At 39.3% G+C, this 12,016-nt stretch overlaps 1 protein-coding gene across 1 annotated transcript in view; it reads right to left on the reverse strand.

The window, feature by feature from the left end:
- Positions 1–201: 201 nt before the first annotated feature.
- Positions 202–12,016, reverse strand: part of AK9 (adenylate kinase 9) — a 118,712-nt gene continuing 106,897 nt past the window's right edge. The window contains exons 30-37 of the mRNA XM_007447277.1: positions 10,304–10,450; positions 9,982–10,202; positions 5,473–5,669; positions 4,237–4,406; positions 3,904–4,002; positions 2,827–2,929; positions 1,340–1,454; positions 202–927 (exon numbers count right to left, since the gene is read on the reverse strand). Coding sequence (XP_007447339.1) covers positions 725–927; positions 1,340–1,454; positions 2,827–2,929; positions 3,904–4,002; positions 4,237–4,406; positions 5,473–5,669; positions 9,982–10,202; positions 10,304–10,450 — 1,255 coding nt within the window. The 3' untranslated portion in view covers positions 202–724. The remainder of the gene's footprint in view (positions 928–1,339; positions 1,455–2,826; positions 2,930–3,903; positions 4,003–4,236; positions 4,407–5,472; positions 5,670–9,981; positions 10,203–10,303; positions 10,451–12,016) is intronic.

A 12,016-nucleotide genomic window follows, 5' to 3' on the forward strand; every position in this document is an offset into this window, starting at 1 on the left:
ACTGATAATCTTATTTTTAAAATCTCATTCAAATTCAATTTAGTAATTTTCCTCTAGCACATACTTCTTGATAATGTCATATGAAAAGACTCTAGATTTCATCCTTCTCAAATATCCAGGTGATTTCTAACTACAGAATAATGTATAAAGCATGTTTCCTTGGATACTTGAGAAAAAGAAAAGCAGCAGCCATTTAGTTACCTCAAAATCCATTTATTTTGTTGGGAAAATGATAAAGTGTCTTTAGGTTCATGAAGTTTACCAACAACTCCCTATGTTAAAAGTGTAACCAATATTTCTATTTTATTTATATCCATGTTAATTTTGTTTCTTGAAGCTTTCTAACATTTACTGCATAAATGACTTTACATTTGACAGAGACTGACTTTTCTGCTGAAAATATTAAAAAGGAAAATGAACAATAGATTCATTAAGTAAAATAAGTTACCTAAATATTCTAAATGGAATTCTAAATGGAATAACTTTTGTTAAAACCTCAAAGTTCAGGCAAAGAGCAATAAACATTACAATTATATGAAAACTTAGGCTTGCAGAAGAGCACTCCTTCCTGGCTGGCAGAGCTCTGAATTCATTTGAAGTCTGGCAGCCGTGTTGTATCACTCAGGAGGGAAAAGTATGTCAGGGAGGGCCAGATTTTCAATCTATTTGCTTTTTATCCCTTTCAGGTAACTCTTAAGATTCTGGGTGCAGTTACCCAAGCATTCTATCCATTGACTGGGTCTATATTTCTAAGAGAGAGAAAGGTCTGTAATTTATGATCGAAGTCAATGGCTCTAAACTGAGGTTCCTTGTATTTTCTGGTCATCTTGGCACCCAGGTATGGAATGAGTTCACATCTCTCCATAAACTGCTCCATCTTCTTCTTATATTTTTTTCTTGTGTACTCAGAACCTTTGGGATTAAAGGCTGTAGAAAATTTCACAGGACTGTGAATGTTTTTTGTTAGGTGAGTGAATCATTATATTAAAGAGAAGGAGAACTTTGTGTGTGATTGAGTTGCACAGCTATGGCCAAGAAGATATCCAAATCCCAAATAAGATTTGGGGATTATTCTATTTTAGATCATAATTGTCTCTATTCACCTTCCTATATGGAATGGATTATTGAGTGCTGATTAGGTTACTCGTAGCCCCTGCTTTAAAAACTAGAAACTCAGTTTTGATATTTTTGCTAAAATATTTGCTACCAACACCACACACACCCCATGCAAGTGACCAACCCAACTCAACAATCCTATTTATTACATTATACTACAATTAATATTAAATTAGTTTTGAGTAGCATATCATTTCTAGCAAAAAAAAAAAAAAAGACATACCTTTTAGATGAAATGCTATATAGAGTAGCGCAGATCTCTGTACACTTAAGAAGGGGAATTTGGGCTTTAAGCATCCTGCTGCATTCATGGCTTTAATTAGAGCAGTTGCGATACCCTGCAGGTAGGGAACGGATTATGTGGATATTTGAGTTTGTTTTATTTTCTTGTGGCAAATAGATAAAGAGGTTATTCTTTGCCTCAAATAGCCTCCTGGGGTTGAGGAGGGAGCTTACAAAGATAGTTAAATGAGCTCTTAGCCAGCAGGACAGAAACACAAAATACATTTGATTAGGAAAAATAAAAACTACAAATTGGCTTAGTGCCAGCTAGGTGATGGATACGTGGGTTTCATTACACAGTTCTATTTTTATATGTTTGGCATTTCCCATAACAGAAAGTTAAAAAAGAAAGGAGGGGACACTGGGCTTTGAGTTGTCTTGGCCCATCTCTGCTTCCATTGCTCAGAACTGGCCAGCTTGCCTCCCACTCTCAGGACCCTGGGCCACCTGACTAGGAATTCCAGAGACCACAGTTATCACTGCAGTCGAGATTCTGGAGCCCCAAGCAGGAAAAGAAGAGAACACCCTTTTCTGGGTGAGTGTCATCTTGCCTTTTGATATTAAACTAGATTGAAGGCTAACCATCTAGGGGAGCTGAAAAAAAGCAAAGTGATTAGGGATTTGTAAGAAAGGAATGAAATTGTGCCCTAGGCAACTGTTTTATAGAAATTTTTTTTAAAAAACCCTTTAAAATAGTGGTTGGCTACTGATAAATGTGACTTATTCAGAAAGAAGTATATTTAGAGAAATAAGATGTGATTGAGTAGATAGCTTCATCCAGATTTTGAGCAAAATATGTGTTTGGTGGTTCAGTTGTGGTGACACCTCAACTCAACTCTTTTGAGCAAGGGAAAAAAACCTCTTAGAGACTGAATTTACACATTTCAAATTAAGAAAAAGTTTTACAGACAATGAAATTCAAAATAAGAAACAAACTACAAGTCAGATGTAAATAATTATCTTACTCTTTGTTCACTGTAGTGCAGGTATTTGGGAATTAGCTATGGAAACAGGGGCTTTTCTCACATTTTATTTTCATAACCACTCAAAACCAAAACAGGTTAAAAGTGGATTTGCAGGGCTTCCCTGGTGGTGCAGTGGTTGAGAGTCCGCCTGCCAATGCAGGGGACACGGGTTCATGCCCCGGTCCGGGAAGATCCCACATGCTGTGGAGCGGCTGGGCCCGTGAGCCATGGCCGCTGAGCCTGCGTATCTGGAGCCTGTGCTCCGCAATGGGAGAGGCCACAACAGTGAGAGGCCCGCGTACCGCAAAAAAAAAAAAAAAAAAAAAAAAAAAAAAGTGGATTTGCACCTTAAAATCAGGAAACTCTGCCTTGAATTTCATTGTTACCAAAATAAAAATTAATGTTAAAGAAGAGATTGCTGTAGTCTTCTAAAATCTATGCATAGAAACTCATGTAAGTGAACCTGTTCCAGATATCCAGGCAAAGGCAGACTAGTGAGATACATCGGTTCCTTTAACGGGGGAAGTTTGTAAGGAAGCTTCTGATCCCAGTATTTCAGTGGTGACCTAAGAACACAAAATCCATTAGACAGATGCCCACAGATGTGCTCATTGTGTGTACACAGGAAGGTGGACACACAAGAGACTGCTGAAAGATAATGTTCTCCCATGGAGAAAATGATACAAGTGGGAAGACTGGGGCTCCTAGAAGTTCATGACGGCCAGCTTCGCCTGGGTCCCTAGCCCTGCTCAGCTCTCCTCAGTGTTCTTATTTTTCACAGCAACTATATAAAGCTTCCTTTATTGCCCTCACATTTCTAACTCTCCCAGTAACCCCCACATGGGGGCCAGGCTATCCAAGGAGAAGCATCAGAACGAAACTTCCTCAAGACTGCTCACCACAAGCAGAGCCACACAGAGGCTCCTTTCTCCACGCTGGAGCTTACCTCCCAGCTAAGATCAGTCTCCACCCGTTTTTTGCATCCCTGTTCCACCCTCTCTCCAGAAATCTTAAATAGCAATTTCTCTCTCTCTCCCACCTTTGGCATTTCCTTCTTTTTTGGATCCTTCCCAGGCACCTGCATTTTAACATGCTCGTACCTTTCCCATTGAAGAAAAAAGAAAATCCTTTTTTCACTCCTTCACCCCTTCAGTCCTATATCCTTTCCAGCAATTAATGTCTTTTCTCTTTTTACTGTTAAATTTCTTCAGACAGTGATCTTCACTAGAGGTCACAAACTACTGCACAAATTCTATCTACAGATGTGATTTGATCCACATTGTAATTTTTAAAAAACGGAATCAGTCACAAAAGTTTAAAAATCAGATAAATGTAAGAAGAAATTTGGTTTCCAGCTTCTTGTGAAAAACAGAAATGTGTGGCAGTAGGTAAGTAACTGCTGCCCCTTCAGCTATGTGTATGTATATATGCACGTGTGTGTGTGTGTGTGTGTGTGTTCACTCACATATGTATCTATCCCAGCATGATGCAGTTAACATAGATATTCAGTAAATGTTTGTGACTTAGTGAATGGTCTCACCTCAAAAATTTCTCAAGTTTTTCTCTACTCTCACAGATATATATACGATCACGATATTCTAAAGCATAGTGAATGCTACCAGGTACTAGGGCTTCGTATCTGAAAGACAAAGGAACAAACAAAAACAACTATGTATTGTATAATTAATATGCAGTACTGTATAAATAAAGTGTCAAGATATTTTATTTTTCTCTCTTTGCCACTCAAGGAAGAAATAGAACATTTTCCAGTTAAGCAATAGTGACCTTTTGATCAAAATGTTAAGACTGCTATATGGACCACTTATTCCGAGTAGAGCTGTCATCCTCTACTTGCACGAGGGCAAGGACTTGCCTTTGTTTGCCATCCTGATAGGTCACTGGACAGTAGCCCTGGAGCTCGGCACACTTAGGGAACCGGCTCTTCAGCTCCGACAGTGTCAGCCTTTTGGGCATCATGTCGGCAGACGGGAGAGGATGAGGTGCTAATGGAGGCACGTATAATTTGGGGTTCTCCAAAAATCTCTATAAGAAAAGATTACAGCAACGTGACCGCTTGAGACAGGAATACTATGCCAGTGAGAATCCACTGAGGATCTCTTGCTACTGTCCCCATTTTCAGTAGCAATATTCGTCCTTTAAACCATCTGAGAGCTGCTTTCTGCACTACTATAGCTCCTTCCCTGACTGCAAGTGCCTTATAGTAACACTTGCAAGTGATTTCATCTAAGGTCTCTCCTACTTCCACTCACTCACTCACTCACTCATCTACTTATACAGAAAACATTTGTTGAGCTCTTACTATGTCCCAGGCACTGGAGTGCATAGTCTTCCTGTCCTACAGTATAACTAACTAGGTGGGTGCCCTTTGGCAGGTGAATTAGCTTCTCCAGCTTCAGTTATCACTCTAAAATGAAGGGAGCAGACCAGGTACATGACCTCTAATGTCATTTCCAGTTTTAAAATTCTGTGATTATCATTTAAATAAGCAGGAAGAAATAAATGTCTTTTTCTTAAAGTGATAAAAAATTCAAATTCTTCAGAGGAAAATAAAATGTTCAGAGGCACCTGATTAGTTTTCAACTACAACCTTTTTATATCACCAAATTATGGTCATTATAATATCAGAACAAGTCTGTATTCTGCTGCATTAAATAGCAATATACGGTACACAGGAAATTAAAGTGATAGAAAAAAGTTGAAAGCACAGGAGACATACGTCAGTCTTACTTCATTTCTACTGACTCTGACTTCCCTCTGCACCCTTTGAATGGAATCCCCACCCAGATACTCAGCATCCCCTTCACGGGCAGGCTCACCCTCGGGTCTCCCTACCTGTTAAGCTGACCCAGGTGGAGGGTCCATCACTGACCCTGAACTTCTGCTTTGTGCCAAAATATGTCTTGGGATGCAGTCTTAGGACTGGACTCTGAGTTGCCTCATTGAATCCAGGGTCACAGTTTCCAAAACTGGGGCTGCTGGTCCCCAATTCCTGGGTGTTCCCAGCTGTGCCCACCCCTTCCTGTTTGGTGAATTCTGAGACAGGTATTTTCTTTCCCTGGTAAATATTTGGAGTTAGGAACAAACTTACATTCAATTTCTCCTGAGAACTCATTTTATAATAGTGCCCTCTGAACTCTGCTGCAAATTCCAAGGAATCAGTTAAAGAGCAATCAACTAATTCATGTGATTCTGCCAGGCTGACAGGGCAGAACTGTCCAAATTCGCCCAGGCGAGAAATCAGTTCTTCAGGTGAGATACATAACTTGTCAATGCAGGCAGCTTTTCCTATTATTAACAGATTAACTATTATTTTTTTTTCAGAGAAAACACAATCATTTTCAAAATGAAAATAATTTCAATTGTGCTAGCACTATACAAATGAGTACACATTGTAAAATTCCACAGAGTAAAAAGTAAAAATTTCTCTTCACACCTCCATCCTCTCAATCCAACATCCCTTCTGAGAGGTAATCACTGTTGAGTTTGTATATTTTTCAGATTTTTTATACATTTGCATATACACATGTATATATCTTTTGCATATAAGATGCTTGTGCCACTATACTGTAAACATTATTCTGCAACTTGCTTTTATCAGTTAGTCATGGCCTTTGACACCTTTCCATATCAGTTTATATGATTTACCTAATTCCTTTTAATTTATGCACAGTATTCCATTGTAAAAATGTACATATAGTTTACTCAACCAATTATCTGTTGATAAATGTTTTGGTTGTTTTTAATTCTTAGCTATTATAAACTATATATATGTTATAAACAATATATATGTATATACACACACATATATGTACATGTATATATACATAGCCACTTACACACACACATCAATTTGCTACATATTTAAATTTTTTCTATGGGATAGATTTCAGGAAGTGAAAATAGTTTGTTGACATGATGTTACTGACACAAACCTCTCCCTGTGCCCTGACGGCACCCAAGACAGGGGAAGAAACATTTTCCCAAAAGTAACTAGGTTTACCCTAACAACTCTATTTAAAAGAAAAAAAAAGCCCCCAAGTTCATTCAATGGACAAGTTTAAGAGTTTTCTCTCTAGTATTCCACTAGAATGGGGACTCCAAAACAATATGAGATGTTACAGAAAATAAAATTACTTTTTTATACATCTTAAATATAATGAGTAAATTTTGATCCCAATATATTTTGTTAATGGTCCTTTTCACCAGTGAAAAGTTTCACTTTTTTTTTTTATTATGCCAAGGAAGGTCTTACACTAACACTAAAATTATGAAGCATGGATTAGTTTGTTATGTGACAGTGTAAATATAAAAGTAATCCTTAGGATTGGAGTGATGTGTCTATAAGCCAAAGAATGCAGAGGATCGCTCTCAACACTGGAAGCTAAGAGAAAGAAATGAAACAGATACTCCCCGTGAGGCTTCAGAGTGAGGACAGCCCTGACAATGCCTTGATTTGGGGCCTCTGGCCTCCAGAACTGTGAGAGAATACATTTCTGTTGTTTAAGTCACCCAGTGTGTGGTAATTTGCTACAGAAGCCTTGGGAAACTGAAACAGGTACATGAGACTACGTTTTCTGTCCTGTTGGCATTCTTTCTTGTCTTATCTTGTTCACTTGGTATAGCAAGCTGCCATGTTGGAAAGGTCCATATGGCAAGGAACTGAAGGTGGCCCCTGGCCAAACAGCTGGCAAGAAACTGAGGCCCTCAGTCCAACAGCCTTCAAGGAACGAAATCTTGTCAACAATATATGAATGGGTATGATAGTGGATTCTTTCCCATTAGGGCCCTCAGGTGAGATCTTAATCCTGGCCCACACCTTGACTGTAGCCTTGTGAGAGACCCTGAAGCAGAGGACCCAGTTAAGCTGTGCCTGGATTCCTGCCCCACAGAAACTGTGAGTGACTGTGTGTGTGTGTTGTTTTAAGCTGCTAAGTTTTGGAATAATTTGTTATGAAGCAATAGACAAACGAATCCACTATTCCATCCATTGTTTATGATACAAATGAAAAGGTTAAGAAGCCCCAACCATCCTTTCCTAAAAAGAATATTACACTACTATAATACTACATTGGTGTAATATTATTCTAAAGTATTATAACGCACAGTACTATGGTATAATAATAGTGTTGTTAAAGTATATAGTGTTATATAGTGCTATAATATTATACTATATGGTACTATATAGTTTTACACTTGTATGTTGATTTTTAGCTCAGATGTGCTGACCTCACCAATTCTGACAAGTTTAGTGACAGGGTAATTTAGACTCAAATCACTTTAAGTCCTAAAAGACACTCAAGAATCTCTTTTTCTGATTCTTGGGATAGTCTTGATGACATCTGGCAATGTCTATATATCCTTTTCTGGAATGTGGCAGAATGAGGAGGAATCTCTTTAGTTTTCTAGCCCTGACCTTGCTCCATCTCATTAGCGAGAATAAACTGGCCCCCTGACAGGGGAGGGTTATTTGAATAACATACAAAGCAAGTGGAGAATATAAAAAAAAATCAAAACTAAATTCAAACAATCAGGTATAGATTATTAGGTAGATGCTGAAGCAGGAAAGCAAGAGGGCAGCTTCAATTAGATTAAACTACTTAAGGCAGAGGCAAGTATATCTGGAATAATGTAGTAGATACTGTGGTGCCCCATCTGCATCCCTCCCTTCAGGGCTGATGCACCCACCCCCCAGCTGCTGGAAATATCTGTGCTAATGGATCACAGCTGCACTGGGAATGGCCCCTCTGTTACAGGTTATACCCCCTCCTGGAGTTACCTTTGGTCAATGACAGGCCAACGGGAGGATATAAAGCCTGGCCTCTCCCCTCAATGTGGGAAATCTTGAAGGTCCATCCTAGCTCCAGTGCTTCCCTATAGCATCCAGGGAGGCTTCTGTTTCCACCACACTGCAGGTTAGTTTCTCCCTCTGCTTGGTTCTACTAGCCTCACTTCCCCACAGGTGTATCTCCTAATTAGAGTTGACATAAAATAAAGGATGCCCACTTAAGTTTGAATTTCAGATAAATAACGAACAGGTTTTAGTATAAATATGTCCCATACAACATTTGGGAAATAATTAGACTAAAAAATTATTTGTGGGCTTCCCTGGTGGCGCAGTGCTTGAGAGTCCGCCTGCCGATGCAGGAGACGCGGGTTCGTGCCCCGTTTCGGGAAGATCCCACATGCCGCGGAGCGGCTGGGCCCGTGAGCCATGGCCGCTGAGCCTGCGCGTCCGGAGCCTGTGCTCCGCAAATGGGAGAGGCCACAACAGTGAGAGGCCCGCATAACGCAAGGAAAAAAAAAAAAAAAAAAAAAAAAAATTATTTGTCATTTATCTGAAATTTAAATTTAACTGGGCATCCTGTATTTTTATTTGCTTAATCTGGCAACTCGACTCCTGAGAGTACTTCCTGATAAAGCTACTGCACACAACTTTTCATCATGAGTCTGTTTTCAGGCAACCCAATCTGAGGCAGGAAAGGTGAAGCAGGGTAACAGAAAGATGAATGAGGCACAAGTTTTGCTTTCAAAGCCTGCTGTGGAATGTTCTACTAGTGTGATGCTATCCAAAACTTATTGGGAGTAGGTTTCTAAAACTCAGTTCTCTCTTCCCTTGCACTCTTATCTTCATCCCTTGTAATCCTCAGGTAAAAACAAATTCCCAGTCTGCAGACAAACAGGAACCAGAGATGCTGGTGATGCCCAAATAATGAAGCAAATCAAGATTCAATGATGCCATTATTATCAGACTCCTCACTGCATTTTTCCTTGTATAAGATTCTCTGTGTCATGTTGCTCCCTCATACCTCCTTATACCTTCTCTGTATTTTCCAAAGTTAAACAAAGTCATTAAACAGATGTCTGTGAAACCCCTCCAGACAAATTCTTTGGCATCATCACTCTTTTTAGAGATATGAGATGTAGATAACTTTCCTTCTATTTTGTGTATTTTTGGAGAAAAATCAAGAAACTTCTAGGAATATATAATCAAACATTTTCTTTCATGGATTCCAAATATAGATTAAAAACATTCTATGTTCAAATTAAATTTTTAATAGAATCAACATTTACATACTACTATAATTTCACAGTAAATAGTAAAAATAACTAATTCTAGATTCCTAAACAAAATTTTGCCAAGTGTCACTCCACAGACCCCTGCCCTCATATAACTACTATTCTTGAAACTAGCTTCTTACATGGCTTTCCAAACACCATAAACTCTTCTAGTGAGAGACCATGTATTGTTTTTAGGTGATAGGTTCACATGGACATTGAATAAATGACAGCTGCCCCATATATCCACTAGTTGGCTTGCGGGCTATGTTAATTTATAATCCTCCCTGCCACTGAACTTAGAACTAGTTAGTGCCTAGAGACTTAGCTGGAGAGCTAAGCTGATAGCTTGAGTAGAGGCAGTCATTTATTAGAACAAATATACATGCCCACATAATTGGAAAATACTATGTATTTAAAATACTGATTAAGGTCATGGGAACAAATGTTCACATTGAATGAATTATGGTAACATGAGTTAGGCATGCCTAGACTTCAAATTCACATTTTATTGTGTTTTCAGAGTTACACGTTTTCTTACCTGCTTTTATTCTTCCCAGGTATATCTGCATGTGTTTATTCACCATTTTAACCTTCTTAATGACTTCATTCCATACCCACCATTTGCTGTGAAAGCCATCAATCACATACCAGTTCTGATGTTGTTCTTGATAATATTGCCTAATCTCATCAATATTTTTGCGGTACTTTGAGTTCTTGACAGCTATAATCTGTGAGCTGTTATGCAATGGATAAGGCAAACTAATAGAGAAACAGAAGGAATGGAAAAAGCTGTTAAAAACCTGCTTTTTCTGGTTGATTAAAGTTTATTCCTTTATCATTGTTTTCATCACATACATTACCTTGGTTCCTTTTTTTTTTCCAGGAGCAATCTTTTGAAAATCTCTTTGGAAGGCACATCCAACTCAAAGATGACCATGGGGATGACTGACCTGGCTTCCAAAAGACTCACTTGATATTTAGATACAGGGTATCCATCAATGACAACACTAATAAGGAGAAACGTGAAAATAAAATTTCCAGATGTCTTTTCTCTCAGACCTTCCTTTCTGTCTTCCAGAAACCGTCTATCTTTAGGATTAGCCCCGTACTGTTCCTATGTAACTTGATTAATCTTGTCACCTTGCCCTCTTTGTCTCTCTATTTTTTTTTTTTTTGGCTGTGTGGCTTGAGGATTGAACCCGGGCCCCAGCAGTGAAAGCCCGGAATCCTAACCACTAGGCCATCAGGGAACTCCCTTTATCTCTATATTTTTAACCTCAGTCAGCCCAAGAGCCAGAAGGAGGGCTGCATACATACAGACACAGCTCTGATTCATACACTTAGCATCATAGAGCTAGGTTTTAGCGGACTTCGAGAGATAATACATATAATACCTTGAACATTGTATTACTTAATTGGTGCTACTATTCTAGCATGAAACAGTGGAAAGAGTATAGGCTTCAGAGGCACACAGACTTAGATTTGAAACCTGGTCTGACCTCTCTGAGCCTCAGTTTTCAGTAAAAATAGTAAAATAATGATATTTAACCCTTAGAGTTATCTTAAAGACTGTAGATCAAGTTTGTAAAGCAATTAGTAATAGACTAATGGACATTCCTTATAAAAGAATGGCCAGCAAGGGAAGAATTATCCAACCCTGATCTTAATGTTGTAGTTTTATAGCAAACAGATAGTGTAAAATTTTTGTACTGAAAGGTCAGTGGCAGTAAGACAAGGGGTCTTGTAAATCAAGATTTTAAGAAGTACATTAAAATGTTTTAAAATTAAAAGAAGAAAGGTCCTGGCACAGTTAATAGTATTTTAGTAAGAGATTAAGCAAATACGGAAAACACTGTGCTCTAAGCTTTGCTTTGTAGTAAAATTCTGTGAGGAGGCTGGGTGTGGAAGGGAAGATGGGGAGTTGGTGAGAGAGCCCTATGGTATCTGGGAGAGAACCATTCCATCAGGACCCATCAGGCCTCTGAGCAGAAATGATGGAGAATTTGTTAGTCCAACCGTCTAAGGTAATGAGTGCCACTAGCAAACTGAGAAGAGGACTAAAGGCTGTCTGCAAATTCCAAAGTCAGGAAACCGACTCTGAGGTGCCTGAGCTGGGCTTGCTGGCTGACATCACCAGGAAGGGCTGGTTAGTCCTCCCTCAGTGCTCTCCAGCTAAGTTTCTAGGCACTAACTAGTTCTAAGTTCCATGGCAGAGAGGATTATAAATTAACATAGCCCACGAGCCAACTTGAGGATGTATTGAGCTGCCATTGTTGGTTGTTTTTTTAAAAAATTTATTTATTTTTGGCTGCATTGGGTCTTCGCTGCTGCACACGGGTTTTTTCTAGTTGCTGAGAGCAGGGGCTACTCTTCGTTGTGGTGCGCGGGCTTCTCACTGCGGTGGCTTCTCTTGTTGTGGAGCATGGGCTCTAGGTGCGCGGGCTTCAGTAGTTGTGGCTTGTGGGCTCTAGAGCACAGGCTCAGTAGTTGTGGCTCATGGGCTTAGTTGCTGCGCAGCATGTGGGATCTTCCCGGACCAGGGCTTGAACCCATGTCCCCTGCATTGGCAGGCG

The sequence above is a fragment of the Lipotes vexillifer genome, unplaced genomic scaffold (genome assembly GCF_000442215.2).
Source record: "Lipotes vexillifer unplaced genomic scaffold, Lipotes_vexillifer_v1.1 scaffold515, whole genome shotgun sequence".
NCBI classification, from domain to species: Eukaryota; Metazoa; Chordata; class Mammalia; order Artiodactyla; family Lipotidae; genus Lipotes; species Lipotes vexillifer.